An 18,576-nucleotide genomic window follows, 5' to 3' on the forward strand; every position below is an offset into this window, starting at 1 on the left:
ATGAAAGTATTTTTATCTGGAATGGCAATGGGAATCAGGAAAGATGGGATGATAAGGGTCGAGGGGGAGAAGGATGAGAGGGGTGGAGGGGTGGAGGGATGATAGAGTTTGAAAGGGTGAGGGATGAGAGGGGTCATGGGAAGAAGGATGGTAAGGGTCGAGAGTCAGTGGGGGAAAGGTGAGCTTCTCGGCATCGGTCCCCTTGGTTCCTACGGAAGAAAGAGAAAAGGATGAGTCATAATTATTAATAACGGACGTATTAGCTGAACATACGTGTCTTGAGGTTGCACTGGACGTCACGACGTTTAGTCGTGAGAACTGAGACGGACAGGAGAAGGTATAATGTGTTTCTATAGGTATGCACAGGTGACTGGAATAACAAGGTGTTGTGTCTGATCGGCAGGACGAAGGTGATTGCATTTGTAGGAGATACAGGTGTTTTGAATTGGCGGTCCGGTTAAAACGGACCGTGGTCCGTTTAGTGCGGTCCGCTTGGGCTGGTGTGAAAACTGGTGCGGATTAAAGAACCGGACCGAGAAGGTGGGTCTCGCTCGGTGCGGTTCGTTTGTGATGTGAAAGCAAACGAACCAAACACAGGATTTTATGATAGAAGATGTGATTCTGGCACGATTTCAAAATCTAAACTACAAATAAATCCATCAGCTGATCGTTAAGTGTATATTGATGAAATTCATTTAGTAACAGAAAAGTACTTCAGCGCACACATTTTCCCCGGTTAACAGGCCAAACTGCTGTCTGTTTCCTGTTCTGTGTCCTTTATGCTTTGATTAAAACGTGTGTGACAGCGATCCTACAGTCATACAACTGTATGTCACACATGAAAAAGTCAGATGAAGAGCAGTTACGCTCCTCCCTCTCTCTCTCCTTCTGAAAACAAAAATCCCGATTCATTCCTATTCATTTATACTCCTCTCAAAAGGTGTGCTATAAATTTGGATTAAGTGATGTAATGTGTAGCAAACATCATATGTTTGACAAGAGTCCCACCTTAAAACAACTACATGACATTCAGGACGTAGTTATAGCGCCACATAGTGGAAAAAGGCAGTGACAGAATTCTTTCCTGCAGTGTCTGAAGTGCATGAAAATTCAGCTCGTAGACGAGTTGGTATATGGTGACATGGTCACGGTTACAGCAATCTCCATTGGCCACGGGGGTGCGAGAGCCTTTACAATGCTGCTTGCAGCTTTTCTTTTATTTTTTTAATGGAAAAAGAAATTATAATCAACACTAGGTGATGGTGTGGGCAATTTTGGGGGGGAAAAGATCAAACAAAATTTTGAGGCTCCCTGCAGTGACTGAAGATGCCCTAGGGGGTCACTGACCCACAGTTGAAGACCACTGCCTTAAATGATGTACATCAGCGGCTTTTTTCACTCACACTAGTTTCCCACTAATATTCAGAATATAGCAATATTCTGAATTTGATGCAGGTCATGTAAACAGCACATTCTGGTTGGATATTGTGGGATATGCTGGCATTTTTCTGGTTTTAGGAGCATAGTTTGTAAACAGCAGATCCAGAATGTGTGTCTCAGTTGGGTTTTTACAGCAGTTTGTGACACACAACCTCTTCTGCTCTGTGCTGTAAACGAACCAAATAGTCAATAGTTTGCAGGACTGGAGTAGAGATACGTGCACAAAAGAAAATCTTGTTGTGGTAGAAATAGGAGTAGAACAAGAGAGCTCTTAATTCTGGGAAAGTGTAGGACAGGATGTGTCTCAAGTATTAAAAATTATATTGTCATTGCATAATTGTTCCACACACAAATTTCTGAACCTTAGTCTGAATACCAAGATGTCCTTCAGAGAAATGTACACACACTTATGGTTCTGCTGTTGTCAAGTTTTGGAAATGTTTTGGCCACTCGGTGAGATATAAAAACCTCTGAAGACAAAGCAGAGTTTGAGCTTGTTGCATTGTGAACCTGTGATTGTGAAGTCTGTAATAAAACTCCTGAAGGCAGCAACTGAGTGTCTGTCTTTCTCGAATTTGTCTCCAACAATCTCATATTTGTGATCAGAGGTAGACACACACCTAATTTCAAACATTATTTTAAACATTGCATATCAGCATGTTTTTGAATATGCACAAATATTGCAATGCCTTTTAAAAAGGTGATTATATGAATGAAAGAGGAACGCTGAGTATTCAAGGTTCATGAATATGCAAATAGTCCCTGCCCTCTCTGTACACAGTATAGACAGTGACTGATGATTGATTAAATATGGAATTTAAAATCAATTAACGAATTACAAGGCATCAGATCTAAAGCTCAGTGTTATGTCTTAGTATTTTCTACATTTTATATATTCTAAAATTTCTGATTTATTTTAATGCCAATATTCACTTACCTGAAAGTTCTACACAAAAATATTCTATACAATAAATATTGTTTTTTTTGTATCTCATTCTGTTTTATACAGATCTACTTATTCTTTGACCAACAGGTGGAGCAAACTGTTTTAAAGGAGGGAGGATTGTAGTGGAAACACTGTGGTGTCAAGTGTGCCTGTGTGAGCAGATGGCTTACGTGGCTCTACATTTAGTTCGGGGCCCCTTAGCAGAATTTTGCTTAGGGCCCTATGAAAAATAAAAAGTGATTAAAAAACTAACAAATAAATAAAAACATTCTGTTTCTTGTCTGGAACTTCATTCCATGCCCTGTTTCTAAATGTAAGTGTTTGAAATATTATTTGGCCTTAAGGATTTTTTTTTTACAGACAATGTTGCGTATTACATTTGGTTCATTATATTTATTTAACTTATTAAAAACTGCACATTAAGTGAATAAATAAAATGTCAAAAATGTTTTGCGTATGTTGGAGACTTTCTGATGGTGTTGCATTTAAAGTAAAGCTGCTATGGCAATGCACACAGTTGCCTGATTTATTTAGAAGTTAAAACGCAATCCAACTTTAATTTAGGGATTTTTATTTTAGGAGCACAAGCACAGCCCGAAAAATACTATTCATATGACAGAAACATTTTCCTCAAAAACTGACACTGTTGGGGTCTACTTTTGTTGGGTGTGCAGGAGAGCGTACATCCCTGGTGATAATAGTATTCCAGCACGGAGAAAACTGCACATGCACAGACACTGGGATGAACATGGGGTTAACGGGAGCTCAGCTCATTTGTGCTCTGGAGCCCTCGCCTGGCAGATTAACCCAGCCATGGAGCTCACCCTGCACAAATTCACATATAACTCTTTGAAGGGACAATGCATACACTGTAAAAATAAACACTTTTTTAACCTAAGAAAGACAAATTGAGGTCATTTTGTAATGATTCAAATAATTAAACTTTCATAGTCAAATAAACTTGATTCAGTTGTGATTGAGAAAACATTAGATAAACTTAAGATATTTAAAATTAACCAACAACTCATCAGTCACTATGATGAACATTAACGACTGTATGAATGTATTATTAACTGTATTATTAACTATTAATGAACTCTGGGAGGAGGTATAAGGTCCATTTGTGTAAACAGAACTGCTACAGACACTCATTCATTCCTCTCTCAGTTTAACTTAGTAATGGGCAAAGAGTGGAGGACAGACTGAAACACAGATGCCCTTTAAAGGGATAGTTCACCCAAAAATGTAAATTCAGTCATTATCTACTAACCCTCATGCAGGGTGAAGGTTGGGTTTAGTTTTTAAACCTCAAAACACTGCTGGAGTTTCAAAGGAAAACAGTGTTGCAGAATGGAAAATGGAAGTGAATGGTGACCAGTTTTCAAATGTAAAAAGCAACAGAATAGAAACATAAAATGGCTCCACACTGCTTGTCTGGTGTAATCAAAGTCCCAACATGCCAAGTTGACAAAAAAAAAAATGTTATTTACACCATGTTTTTAGCCTGAATTTTCACTATAGGGCCTTAGCCTGGAGTCATGTTCACATTCACATACACACTGTCTGAACTGTGTGTGTTGTCACAGTGTACAAATGGACTGTTTGGACTTTAGGAGACTTGGATTACACCAGACAAGCAGTATGGAGGGATTTTAGGTTTTTATTCCAGCTGTTTTTTATGTTTGAAAACTGGTCCTATGTGTGACCTGTTCAATGATCTTACTTATTGTTTTTTATACAGTAATGTCTGGTTGATGCAACTTTTTCCCTTTATCCAAGGCAGATTTCTCCAAAGCAAGACAAATAAAGTAACCTTAGAAACAACTTTGATTTCCTTTTACATTTTCATCATCTGAAAAGTCAGTTCTTCATTTGACACAGAGAACTTACAGCTGCAGCTGCTCCTGTTGGAGCTACTTTGTGTCAGCACAAAGACAAAATGTGAAACTGCTCCCAGTGAATTTAGTAAGTTTCAAGTGTAAGAGGGTAGGAACTCAAACTTAAATACTCACTTTCGTATTAGTTTCTGCGAACTATGAAACAGCAGGGTCTCAAACAATGCATGCTGGGAAGGTTACTAATATGCTGATCATGTTTCTTTAGGGGCGGCACGATGGTGCAGTGCAGCAAGAAGGTCCTGAGTTCGATCCCCTGGCTTGCTGGGGCAGGGCCTTTCTGTGTGGAGTTTGCATGTTCTCCCTGTGTCTCCGGCTTCCTCCCACAGTCCAAAGACATGCATGCTAGGTTAACTGGTGACTCTAAATTGCCCGTAGTTGTGAATGTGAGTGTGAGTGGTTGTCTGTCTCTATGTGTCAGCCCTGCGATGAACTGGCGACTTGTCCAGGGTGAACCCCGCCTCTCGCCCAATGTCAGCTGGGATAGACTCCCCGCGACCCTTACGGAATAAGTGGTTACAGAAAATGAATGAATGAATGAATGAATGAATGTTTCTTTAGAAACTTAATTTAATGAGTTGATTGAACGCTGTATAGTACATTCATTCAACTCATTTCAAGTCAAAAGACTTCATGTTAGGGGTTTAGCTCAGTTGGTAGCGTCAGTTGGTAGTTGGGGCGTCTGCTCCATGTATGAAAGCTATCAGTTCTCTGCAGCAGCCGCTGGTTGGACTCCTGCCTGCAGCCCTTTGCTGCGTGTCATCCCCTCTCTATTCACCCCCCTTTCCTGTCTTCTCTTCAGTTGTACTATCAAATAAAGGCAAGAAAAGCCCAAAAACATAATTTACAAAAATAAAAACTTCATGTTAGAAGAACTCATGTTTGTAAGTTCTGAAGGTTTAAATAGTAACTTGATTAAACAAAACTTGTATACTTACAATGGAACAAAAAAGGCACAAAAATCATCATTTCAAATCAACTGCCTTGACTAGATTTTTGAGTTTCCCAGTCCGGGAACCACTGCATTATTCACTTTCACTTTGATGAGTTTATGCAACAATATTTGTTGTTTCAAACATGTTTTATTGAGCCAAAGAAAGTCTTACATACAGTATACTGTGATATCAGTGCTCATTTTCATAATATAAAAAGATTATAACATAATCACACTGCACATTCAGCGATATATAGCAAATGATATGTGTATACCTTATAAGGATTAAAGCATTGTACTCAGGATTGAACAGGATCAATAATAAATACATTGGAAAGGAAATGATAATTTTTCAAATAAAGAAAAATAATTACATAACAAAGATAAATAAATGTTCATATACTAAATAAATAAAAAGGGGGAAAATAATAAATAAAGAAGAAAACTGAACCTGCATTTAAGAGGAGGAACAGAACTCAGATAAGGTAGTCTAAGTACACAAAAAAATTGAAATGCAAAACCTAAACTTTTAAATTTATCTAAATAATCTAAGAATCGAATTAAGAAAAGTAAATTATCTCAACAAATCATGATTATTTGGTAAAACCTTTTCAAAAATGTAACATGCTGAAATCTCAGAAATCTATAATTGAAATTTTGAGTTTTCTCAACTCTTTAGTTTTTACAGTGTAAGTTAATGAGAAGAGATTTCACTAAATTACTGTCTGTTTTTTTATTACAGTGCAGCGTGCAGGAAGTTAATGCTTCCATTCAAAATGTTCTGGTGATTTTTGCTTATCCCAACATTTTCTTTTGTAGTGAGTCACTGGCCTTCACTGTAAAACACACACAAATAAACACACACACTAACACGTGCACGTTTTGCCGCGCAAATCTCAAAGAACAGATTTTTTCCATGACGCAATTTGTCTTTTCATGTAAAAGAAGAAGAAGGGGAAAAAAAAAAAAAAAGACAGCCTCAAAGTCCCCCCTCTCCCCCACTTTTACATGGGGTAACGGAGCGTTACGTGACCGGAGTGCAGATGGGGTCAGACTCAGGGATGAAGACTACTTGAACTTAAGCAGAGGGAAGCCTATGGTGAGCAGTTGTTCCTACGACAAGACTCTTCTTGCGGAGGTTTAACTGGATTAGTGTGCATGCATGTGCAGGATCAACACCTGTTGACGGATATTATATTTATGGTGCGTTTGTGCCATGTTAAATATTTAACAAATAATTAAAAAGATTAGGGGGAAATCACCTTAATTATCCGCGTTTCTTTGTGCACGTACAGTATGCAGCCCTGGAGTGATTGACAACAGCGTCTTGTGTTGGGATAAGCTATAAATATTGTATTCAGGCTCTGATTCAGTCTTTAGCCCAGCTTAGCAGACAATGGGTGATGGTGTGCGTGTACAGAATGCAGTTCTGTGGTCCAGGTCGCTGCCAAAACGTCTCTGGGACCAAAAAAAAGCACTTTGTATCCCACCCCCAGTTTTTCTCTGTCCTGTCCAGCGTTCATTCACTATGATGCGCGCCTAGTTGAAGGAGGTTCTCCAAACCCGGTGCCTAAAACTTTCTAATGAAATCCCCAAACACTTTTTGACAAACATTATTTTTTCCTCCAGGGATCAAGAGGGCTTTCTACATAAAAATCCGCGTTTTTATTGCAAAGAAAACTTCAGGTATGTCAGAACTTACATTGATACTATATTTGTTACATCTGCAGTAATTATTTCCAGCTTTTTCCAGTTGTGAAAAGTTTTGGAAAAGTTGTTTAACTTGATGTAAAGTTGTGTTGCTTTACTTCAATAGCATTATAGATGTGATTGGTATGTCAAGTACCTCTTTTCTGTCTTTGTGTGAAGAATATGGAGCCCAGTTCCACAGAGGGAGGAGCTGAAGAGATGCTCCTTAAAAACCATCCACCAAGTCTTGTAAGTGCTGAAATTAAATAGAAAACATTTAACTTTCTAATCACTTTATTCAAGCAGATATTAATACAATTAAAGCATATTTTCCTGTAGCACTGAATGTCATTTTAATAAACAAAGCAGTTGTAATTAACTCAAAAATCAAGTGGTTTTTACAAAGCTCACAACAGCGTTTTAGCAGATTGTCTTAAAGGCCAAACTCTCACAAAATGCAGTGTCCTGTGGTTCCTCTGGGATCTGTGTGTCCTGTCCTGTGTGTGGATGCTGAGAGTCAGTGAGTAACATCTGGCTCGTCAGAGTGACCCTCCAGCTCTGCTGTCTGCAGCTGCTGCTCCAAGCAGGAGGGTCCACTCAGAGGAGGTCAGCTCTCCCAACGAGTGCCACAAAGGTCACCAGCGGGTTTATAATTTGCAGAAACAGGGGGACAGGACCAGCAGTGCGATGTTCATTAATATGCAGAGCACTCTCTGGCAGTTTATATCATCGGTCATACTCGGAGCAGAAGGCATGCCATTTTTTTTACTGCAGCAGATTTGAAAAAGAAAAAAACAAAAATAGGTCCACCGCAGAGCGTCAGCAGTTGAGAGAATATGTGTGGTGAGGGCTTTTTCTCTTCTTCTTCTTTCCACCAGCCTCACAAAGTGATACTCAAACATGGCCAAGAGCTGGAGGAAGAGCAGGAGGAGTTGGCCGAGCACCAGCCGCTAGAGCAGGAAGACCTGAACTTTGAGAGATGGAAGCGCAGGCCATTACCCAAGAGGACGCTGCACCAGAAGATAGACGACCTGAAGACGTACCTGTGGAATGCAGAGACCAACGAATTCATGGGTCGCTCTGGAAAGAGCTGGAGTGAGTTGAAGAAAGACAGGTTCTGTGTTGTTGGGGTGTGGGTTTGCATCAGTGCAAAAGTACTTAATTCTTTACTGCATGTGTCCAATAATTACTAAAGTCGAGCATGTTGCAGATGAATCACATATTGTGCTTGATTGTTTTTAAAGATGCACTCAGGGATAGTTTAGAGGATGAGAAATGTCTCCACAGTCCAGTGACTCAAGTGTGTGTGTGTGTCCTTATGCTCAATGTTTACATAGGTGCATGGACAATTCAGAGTGTCCTGACAAAAACAGACTGCCTGGGGACGTATCCCCAGCGGGAGCGCACTGTTCCAGGCCTCGCATTGGCCAGGAATCACATTCCTCTACATCTTACCATGCTCTCCACAGCCTCTTTCCCAAAGCCTTGGCGACCTCATGGCTGAACTTAACATGCGTACGGCCTCTCAGTTGCAGTGAAACACTTAGAGATGCTCTTGTCTCTGCCAAATTGAGCTCTTGGTGAAACTTTTTTCTTTTTGGCAGACTGGACGAGTTTGTTGAGTCAATGATGATGGAGCAGCCTCTTGGTATTCCAGGGTAGTTGCCATGTGACACTACTGAGCCCCCTCCCCTCAGCTCCACTGTACACAATGCCACAAACATGATCCAGCTGAGAGCAGAATATCCAAGAGAAAGTGTGTGTTAACGTGCATAAGCTGAAACGCTGCGTCCTAGCTCGTTTCAGCTGCATAACCAGTGTGTGCACACTTGAGGAGGAGGAGTGGGGCCCATGTATCTGAGGAAGAAAGGCCCCCGAGTTGAAGTCTGTGCTGTGTGTGTCCTGTGAGACGAGTGTGTAAGAGAGAGGACACAATACCAGAGTGGGGTGATTGGGGCTCCTTGGAGCTGGCCGGGCCTCTAAGGCTGCAAAAGACCTTCACTACGATGGCAACCGGAGGTTCACTGTGTTCCTGAGTGAAAGGACAGCTGGGAGAATTCTCACTGAGCTCAAACAGAAAGGCCTTTGTGGCTCTGGGGACGCAAGGCTGGCTGCAGCTAGTCCCCTGTGAAATTGCCCGCACAGCAAAAGCCATTTCATGTAGGGCACGTTTGGCTTGATTAGTTGCTAATGGACTGTTAATTGAAAATTACAGAACAATGATAGGTCACATTCAGTACAGTGGATTTTAGAGCAAAACCAGTGGAGTTATTTGCAGATCCACACATGAAGGGAGGATGGTGCTTTTGTATAAGTAAACAAATTAGTGACCATCCTGATCAGAGACAGTAGCTGGAGTGCAGACAAACCTCACTGTCTGAGCAAAAGTGGAAATTCTTTATGGTTCATTGCTTTTCTCCACTCAGATCTGAGAGATAATCTATTGAGAAGTGTCTGTTATGTAAACCACTGGTTTTCAAAGTGGGGTCCAGGGACCAACAGGGGTCCCCACCAAATGGTGGAAAATAATATTTAACAAGTGTAATTTAGGACAACAAGGGAAGAAATAGAGTTGCCTGTTTTTATTGACTGTAATTTATACACTTTTTGTCAGAGTGACTGAACAGCTGTTGGTTCATCTGGATATCTTGAGCTCGCTGAACATGTTTTCTCAAGTACAACTGAATTAATATCAAGTTTATTTGGCAAGAAAAGTTTATTTGTTTTGAGTCATTATTAAATTGCCTGAGCTTATCTTTTGAAATTCAGTCATCAAAGGCAGCTCAGACACTAACTTTTTCAAGACTGTTGTTTTCAAACAGAGGTCCAGGAACCGACAGGGGTCCCATGTGAGGGTTGTAGAGGGTCCGCAACAAAAAAAGAAATAGAATATTTTAAATTCTATCACTTTTTTTGGGAAGTTGCATCAATAAGGGAAGAAATAGGGTTGCCCATTTTGATTTATTGTAATTTCTACACTGTAAAATATCAACTCATATTTTTTCATTAACCTCATGTAAATATACAGGTTTCATTCATTCAAGTTAATTTAACTTAAAATTTCAAATTATTTTTAGAAGACTTCTGAACTTCTTCAGAGGCTTTTGATTTAAAATGACAGGTTGAATGAATGTACAGAGTTCAATCAATTCATTAAATTAAGTTTCTTAAAGATATAACATGTAACATTTCCACATTAAGATGTCAGAAAATGCGGACAGATGTTACATATTTTGTCAAGTTGTGTACTTGTATTATCAAACCCAGAGAAATCCATAATTTCTTTAAGGCAACTAGTTAGCCACTGCTAGCTAGTTGTTAGTTGCTATAACCTCTAACACAGGATAAGTCGGATATGTCAGAGTGAGTAAGGAAGTCAGCGTACGTGACTAAACATAACACAACATAACTTTAATATTACCTCGCACTTGAGTCATGTCAGATAGTTTCAACTTTGGCGGTTGTTTAACGATAAAGAAAACAACTCCCATGATCCCATGCTACTTCGTGACATCATCAAACTACGTCTTTTGTTACTGTTTTAATGTGAGAGAGACACCTAGCAGCAGAGCTTACATATTGTATCCTAGCATGCATTGCGTGGGAGTTAAAACTCTCCTACGTCCCTTCTGTATTTACAGTAGTATAGAAGAAAACATATATGATGAAAACTTGAATGGTTGCTTGTTTTCACTATTATGAAAACACTGTGTGCCATGATGAAGTTTAGTATTGAATTAGTTTTTTAACCAATTATGATATATTATAAATGTTAGTTTGTCAGTGTGACTGAAGAGTTGTTGGTTGGACTTAATATATTAAGCTCACTGAACATGTTTTCATGTACAACTGAGTAATTCATTTCAAGTTTATTTGATGAGAAAAGTTCATTTGTTTTGAATCTTTAAAAGTTACCTCAACTTGTCTTTTCAAATTCAGTCAACTTAAATTTTTAAGGCAGCCTGGACACACACTTTTTTAAGTTTGTCATTAATCATCATTGATTGATTGAAGTTATCCTAAACTAATGTAACTTTATATCTAAAAACCTACTCAGTGGGGATTTATTAGTTTAGTTTTAGATTTTTAAAGTCGGGGCAAATTGAAAGGAAGGTTAAAGACAATGCTAACAAAAACAGAAAAAAAAGAAAAGAAAGAAAATGTAAAAATAAAATTATTGTTTTATTATGATTTTTTTCTTAACTCCAGCCAATATTATGGCCAATAATATTGTTTGATATTGGCTGAACACAGCTACACCGGTCTTTATTGATATCAGCATATATGTTTGATATGCACCAATATGAAAACTTTTATTTTTAACAGAATTTAATGCAGATTGTTTTACTTTATTTTATCTATTTATTTATTTTGCTTTGTAGGCAGCATTGTGTGTATATTTAATCCATTTTCTTAATTCAGGTTTAATACATACACAGATTGTGCTCAATTTGTGTTTTCTGTGAAATATCCTGCCCCCATGAAGTGTCTTTGTCACAAGTCTTAACCACTTTTGAGAAATCAATGCAAAATTGTGCAAATGTGTGCTTAAGTAGATATTCTATATTCTTAACATTATATTCTGTACATAGAGTATCGGCCGATGTATCAATATCAGAAATTTTTTACACTTTAAAATTACCAACAGCCTCAAAAGTCCAATATTGGTCGGGCATGAATTATTACTATGTTTACTATCATAAAATATAATTTATAATGTATATATGTAATCTAAAAAGTAATTATTGTAAAAAGTAATTATTAATTTTTATTTCGGAGGCCTTGGCATGGAGAAGTTTGGAAACAATTATTAGACATATTCAGTCTTAAAACTCTGTTTTTCACTCCTCTTTCAGGCCTCATCCTTCTCTTCTATGCTGCACTTTATATGTTTCTGGCAGCCATGTTTGGCGGCTGTTTGTTTTGCCTCATGTGGTCTATTAGTCCCTACCATCCGACCTTCAACGATAGAGTGATGCCACCAGGTAAATATAACCCCAAACTCTCAAACCCCTCCACTGCGTCCTCCACTGTCACCTCTGTCTGTTGCTTCTACTGGAGTCTCAGCACAGTTGACTGTCTCTGCGTCTCCACTGGCAGGTATGACGATGGCCCCACACCTAGAAGGCCACGAGATCGCCTTCAACGCCTCCGATCGCAAATCCTGGAAGAAGTACGCGAGGTCGATGGATGAATATCTAAGACGTGAGTCAGGAGGGATTGTGGGAGATAAAGTTAAAGTGTAGGGGGGTCTGATGAGGTTGTTGAGTTTGTTTAAAACGAAGTGGGCACGCAACGAGTTAATCCTCATCTTCACTACCTTTGTCCCCTTTTTCCATTTGGTTCTTGCAGGGCATGCTGGGAAGGGAAGCCTCTTTGTGGGCAGAGTGCAACCATTCAATGTTTTTTTTTTTTCACGCCCCGCTTTTGTCAAGCTTCCTTAATCAGAGGCCTGAGCCTGGCAGGGCACCACAGTAGCCAGGGTTTATTTATGCCCTCCTCACCCTCCCTCTCTGCTTCGCTCTTTCTCTCTGCTCTCCATTTTCAGCGTACAACGATGGCGCTCAGGACAGGAAGAATATTCGCTGTTCACAGGACAGATACTTCATGCAGGACGACTTGGAGGAGAGCGCAGAGCGGAAAGCGTGTCAGTTTAAGAGGTCCTGGTTGGAGGACTGTTCGGGGCTGCAGGACCCCCATTATGGCTACTCTCAGGGAAAGCCATGCATCCTCCTTCGAATGAACCGGGTAAGATGATTGTCAGTCACAACCTAAAAAACAGTGCATGTTAAATTATATACATCAGCATTAAAAAAACAAAAGAAGGAAGATAAAACAGACAGTCCTCATTGTGTTACCGCACTGTTGAAGCTCACAGGTTCCTCAGTGGGTGACATCTTGTGGCCATTTCAGGGAGGGCATAAAGACACATGAAGTGCACTACATTTTGTCTTAGTTAACACAGTGAGTGGTAACTATTATGTGACTTAAAATACAACAGCTACTAGACCTCTATGATAAAACCACACAGGGATTAATTAACAATTTAACCATGTAGAGGCACATAAAGACCAAATAATTTTGTTGCATGTATAATGCCCATATTGCATTGTGTTTTATCCACTAAAAAGGCACCCTAGAACATTGGTTTCCAGGGGAGCCACTTTTTAAAAATGACAAACCATCACGACCCAATTCACTATAAGCCTTAATAAATTCTGGAAAGACTTAATTCTTGCATAAATGAACATTCCTGACCATTTCTGCTTCACAGTATATTATCTTGATGCCTAATTGAAAACATATTCACATGTTAAAACTTTAGAAATGATAAGTTCATTTAGGCGGAGATCTCAGGCCATCTTATTGTTTTTATATTCTCTTATCAAGAAAACAACATGGGATTTTTTTAGCCTACTTCATACATGAGACAAAATAAGTGCATTTAGAGGGAATTCATACACTCTTGTTATTTCTTCTCATCAGTAAAACAATATACATTTTAAATGCTTTAAATGCTAAAAGGTGTACTGTAACATAACATGAATTATATTATATTTTGTTATTATTTTTAGTGTTGCACACATAACAAAAACATCTCAAACAATCTCATTTCAATCAATCAATGGCATTAAGAATTTTGAAATGGTATTAATTATCATTTCATTGTTCATTAACAGTAAAATAACTATTACTAAAGTTGAATTAACTATAAATGTATTAATGATGGTTATTATATATAAGTGTTGCCTCATTTAATTTTTGTTTTATGTTAAACAAACTAATGATAAAACAACAAAAATTATAGCTTTACTAACAGAAATATTTTTTATTATGATTTCATTGTTGTTGACAGTAAAACTATTAAATATATTTAAAACTATTAATCAAGTTTAATTAACAATAACGTACCATGAATTATGGTTATTGTAAAGTTAACCACATGAGAAAAAATGTCAAGCACTATCACTTCAATCAATCAATAGCATTACTAATAATGATTAGTCAGCATTATTAATTGTCATTTCATTGTTTGTTGACAGTAAGACAATGTGAGAAACTCCTGCTTACTGTATCACAGTGTTAACAGTGAAATAAATATTAACTAAACATATTTTGGAGTTCAGTTTGAAGACATGGAAAACAAAAAATATATAAAAGAAATAAGGTTGGAGAGTTCGTTTTGTTTGCACACTTTTTTCATACTATTCTTACTTTTCAATAGATTCTTGGTTACTTACCTGGCCAGGGCAAACCAATAAATGTGACTTGTGGAATCAAGGTAAAGTAAACAAAACACTCTCATGTCTTTAAAAAATGTCCTAATCATGTCAAGATAATAATAATAACGCTAGCTTCTTCTTTCAGAAAGGACCTCCGGAAGCTTTGGGAGAAATCCAGTTTTTCCCTAAAAGCTTTTTTGACCTGAAGTACTATCCATACTATGGGAAGCTCAGACATGTGAGTGAGAGTTTGATCACTGAGAAAAACTGCAGAGTTATTCAGACGACTTTATTTGTAACGCCGTCCTGTCTCGTCCTCAGGTAAACTACTCCTCGCCAGTGGTGGCTGTGCGTTTTGCGGGACTGCAGTACGACGCTCACATCCAAGTACAATGCAAACTGAACGGAAAGGGCATCATTAACGATTCACCCACTGACCGCTACCTGGGCAGTGTGACCTTCTCCCTGGAGGTCGGAGCGTAAAGATATCTGCTGCCGGCAGGATGCCCCAGTGACCATGAGGCAGGAAAATGTACAAGAAGAAAAAAAAAAGAATTATGTTGAAATATTATTTTCCATGAAATATGTAATTTCCCTCTCCTCATCTTTCACTTAAATATCCATGTCTTCTGCTGTGAAACAAATTCCTCAAGAAGTAGATATTTTGTCTTGTGTTTCTGTTGTATCTTTGTACCCTGAGCGTGCTACTGGCACCTGCACCCACAACAAACAGTGCTGAGCACAGGACGAGTGTGTAGTGAGTTTCAATTCAATTTCTGACATTTTGTAATGATTAGCGAACATTAATCAAACTAAATTACACTCTCTGCCCAATAGTTAGCATTTCTGGCTATGCAAATCCAATTATGACTTAAAACATTAATAGGCGACTAGAAATATTGTTTTATCAGGTTAGATTTTTGTTTTGTGTGCACATGTTTTGTGTGATAAAGTGTACTAATTTGTTTTGCATTATATTTTTCAAACATGTATATTGTAAGAATTCAAAGAACTATCATGCAAACACTGAAAGCAGGACTTGTACTGTACTTACACAGTAAAAAGATAATAAATGACTGCAAATACACTATTACTATATTTTTGTTGAATAGAGCAGTATTATACATTTATGATAAAGCATCACAAGCCACTCCTTGCCTTCTTTTGTAAAAATGTTTGCTTTTGAAAATGAAATACTACACAAGACTGATCAATAAAGAGACATACTGTACTGTGAAATAATTTGTCAAAGGTCTGTACCATTTAAAATATATATATATATAACTTGTGTGATAGTATTAATCCTGCCTGAACTGTGCTACTAAACTTGGTATCAATGTTGTATTTATTCCTATTATAGTTCTTATAATAAATACAATGTTCTGGTATGTACTGTAAGTTTTCTTCCACGTGGGGCTGATAGTCTACAAAAACTTTTTTTTTTTTTTTACATATTTTTTGAAAACTTTCAACACAATTAATTTTGAGAAGAATACTACAAATAGTAGAGTTTATATAGTTACTGTTAAACTCTTTAATGCACTACTTATGGTGATTTAATGCAGGATGCATCTTGAAATCCTTCTGCTCAGCACTAACAAATGATGAAGTCACAATAACTTTGTAGTGAGTTCACACTGGGTCATTCATTTAGGAATGTTAATTTAGTTAATTCATACATTATGATATGAGATCAAATTGGCTGGATTTCAGTTACATAAAAGTTTATCTAACTTTATGTTTATTATATAAATGTTTACATCTGACGACCAGAAACTCACAGGAACTGTTCTGCTTTCAGAGAGGCTGAGCAAATGTGTGGATCTGCAATAAACTTCTGTGTAACTGGAATCCAGCTAATTTGATTGTAAGCAATTAGTGTATGAAGTAACTGAATGAACATTTCTTTACTGATGATCTTTTAAGTGTGAACTAATCACATGCAATTGTTAGTAGCAAGAGTTTATGATACATTCTGCATTTATTCATCGTGAGTTATGCATTACATTAAGTATATGATTTGTACCCTTATTGTAAAGTGTTAACCACTTTGAACAGCCACTGTCCCAAAAGTGATTTTTACTTTCACACATAAGTGTATTCGGATTTCTTTTACTGGTTTGTTAAATAGAGGTCTAACAAGGGGAATGCAGACTACATGTTGTTCATGCATAGCCTATATTACCTATAATACATGAAATATATCATTATTTGATGTAATAAGACTTAAAATTGCTTAGGTCATCTTAGGTTAGTTTGTTAGCACGGTAACATTTGCTGATTAGCAGCTGACTGTAAGATAATCCTTTATTGATCTTATCATATCCTCAGTTGTATGATGGGAATGTAAGTTTAATTTTTTAGATATCTGAACAAAGCATTGATGATGACAGCAGCATGACAGAGCATGAATTACTGCTCTAAATATCATGGCAATTTTTACATGTGATAGGGTTAATACAGGGGTTACTAGTGTGACCAGATGTCATGAAAAGGTAAGACAGTCCTTAATTACAAGGAGTTATTCCCGAATCCTGGCCTACTGTCCCAAAATGAACAATTATAGTAATAGATAATATGAACATGTTTCCATGAAAATATTCTAATCAAATAATTTATGTAGGCCATAACTGTACTTGTCTGTTGCACTATCTAAGCTATCATAAATACAGATTGTTGATGTAATTCAACCTGTTTCAATGACCCAGAGTGCAGCCGCCTCTGTGGGAGGAATTTCAGATAAAAAAATATCTTAGTGCTTTTGCAAGTTCCTACAGCTTAACGGAAATCTGTGAAAAAGATGTTAAAAATGACACAAATAATGAGATTGATATTCAGATTTTTCTCTAAATTTTCTGTGACAGGTTCATCTAATACCATTCCAATACTTCATCCATTTTTATCTGGTCACTGTTACTAACAATACTGATCAAGGTTTTGTTACATTCGGGTCAAATGGAGTCAAGGTGTTGCTTTTGTGATTAAAGGCTTGGCTACATTAACTGAACAGGACCTTAATTAGTATCACTGGTAAAATCTCTTCACCCTACTATTTCAACACAATTTCAATATATACAATATTGAAAAAGGTCTATCCATCCAGCTGCTGTTGAGAGACTTCATTCTGGACCAAAGTGGTGGACTGATCAACAGACTGTGTTCATAGCACGGCTATTAACAAAGCTTTATACATAAACACACGCCTGGCCAAAAAAAAAAAGTTAGCTTTGATTATGGCATGCATTCACCATGGCATCATTTCAATAGGTTTATGCAGTGCCACAACATTTATTTCTATCCAGAGTTGCATTAATTTTTCACCAAGATGTTGTATTGATGATGGGAGAGTCAGACTGCTGCATAAAGTCTTCTCCAGCACATCCCAAAGGTTCTCAGTGGAGTTAAGGTCTGGACTCCAGTCCATGTGTGAAAATGATGTCTCATGCTCCCTGAACCACTCTTTCACTTTTTGGACCCGATGAATCCTGCCGTTGTCATCTTGGAATATGGCCGTGCCATCAGGGAAGAAAAAATCCACTGACGTAAAAAGCTGCTCATTCAGTATATTCAGGTTCTGAGCTGAACTCATTTTTTGGGCACATATGGTTGCTGAACCTCGACCTGACCAACTGAAGCAACACCAGACCATAACACTGCCCACACAGGCTTGTACGAGAGGCTCTAGGCATAATGGGTGCATCACTTCATTCACTTCTACCTCCCTTTTTTACCCTGATGCCCCTATCACTCTGGAACAGGGTAAATCTGGACTCATCAGACCACATGACCTTTTTCCATTGGTCCAGAGTCCAAACTTTATGCACTCTAAGCCTTTTTTCCTGTTTATGACAAAGGGAAAGGTTATAATTCAGTACTTTTCTACATGTTGGGATTTAATAAGGTCAGAAGAGATTTAAATAAAAAAAAAAAAATCAGTAATTATTTTCACAAACAACAACTGTTGAGTGTCTTCAAACTAGTGTCAGTGATGACTTGGGCCCACACTGACCAGTGTGATCTGGTAAACTTGCATATCTTTCAGAATGCCAGTAACAGCTGGAGTCAGGCCTCTGTGTACCATTACAGGTTATAAAAAGCACATCGCCGATCAAAGTCGAACAGACAGTTTGAGCAATCACAGCAGTTTGACTCGAAACACTGCGTGAATGTTTAGTTTACAATCATTAACCTTAAGTTTCAGTTTTAACTAAGAAGGTCCCGTTCTGCAAAAAAAAAAAAAAAGTAGAAAACCGACAGTTTAAAAAGAATGACAGTGATACAAAACAAGAACGAAACTTTATTTAATTTGTTCCCCACTTGTGTTAAACAAGCTCATCATCATCATCATATCACATTCTTCAGCAGATGGAGACAAGCTTCAGGCAAGCAACTCAGAGGTGAGACACAACAGAAAGGCACGAAACTGTCAGGGGGAATGACCGAACGTAC

General features: G+C 37.9%; 1 protein-coding gene across 2 annotated transcripts; it reads left to right on the forward strand.

Annotated features, from left to right (window-relative positions):
* The first annotated feature begins 6,232 nt into the window (after nucleotides 1-6,232).
* On the forward strand, nucleotides 6,233-15,369 carry atp1b4 (ATPase Na+/K+ transporting subunit beta 4). 2 transcript variants are annotated; one of them, XM_084719494.1, is made up of 10 exons: nucleotides 6,233-6,314; nucleotides 6,845-6,901; nucleotides 7,085-7,153; nucleotides 7,783-7,999; nucleotides 11,761-11,889; nucleotides 12,005-12,109; nucleotides 12,453-12,652; nucleotides 14,130-14,186; nucleotides 14,273-14,365; nucleotides 14,449-15,369. In XM_084719494.1, the coding sequence occupies exons 3-10, from the start codon at nucleotides 7,088-7,090 to the stop codon at nucleotides 14,608-14,610; spliced, it is 1,029 nt and encodes a 342-aa protein (XP_084575620.1). In that variant the 5' UTR covers nucleotides 6,233-6,314; nucleotides 6,845-6,901; nucleotides 7,085-7,087; the 3' UTR covers nucleotides 14,611-15,369. The 2 variants fall into 2 exon arrangements, with proteins under 2 accessions (XP_084575620.1, XP_084575619.1); XM_084719493.1 differs by lacking the exon at nucleotides 6,233-6,314 and having other exon boundaries at nucleotides 6,720-6,901.
* Nucleotides 15,370-18,576: the final 3,207 nt, after the last annotated feature.

This window comes from Lutjanus erythropterus, chromosome 5 (assembly GCF_056507025.1).
Source record: "Lutjanus erythropterus isolate fLutEry1 chromosome 5, fLutEry1.hap2, whole genome shotgun sequence".
Lineage (NCBI taxonomy): Eukaryota > Metazoa > Chordata > Actinopteri > Lutjaniformes > Lutjanidae > Lutjanus > Lutjanus erythropterus.

Coding starts and splice junctions, on each gene's coding strand:
- atp1b4 (XM_084719494.1), top strand. CDS start 7,088: ATGGAGCCCAGTTCCACAGAGGGAGGAGCTGAAGAGATGCTCCTTAAA. Junction 7,154..7,782: donor AAAACCATCCACCAAGTCTT/GTAAGTGCTGAA, acceptor TCTTTCCACCAG/CCTCACAAAGTGATACTCAA. Junction 14,187..14,272: donor ATGTGACTTGTGGAATCAAG/GTAAAGTAAACA, acceptor TTCTTCTTTCAG/AAAGGACCTCCGGAAGCTTT.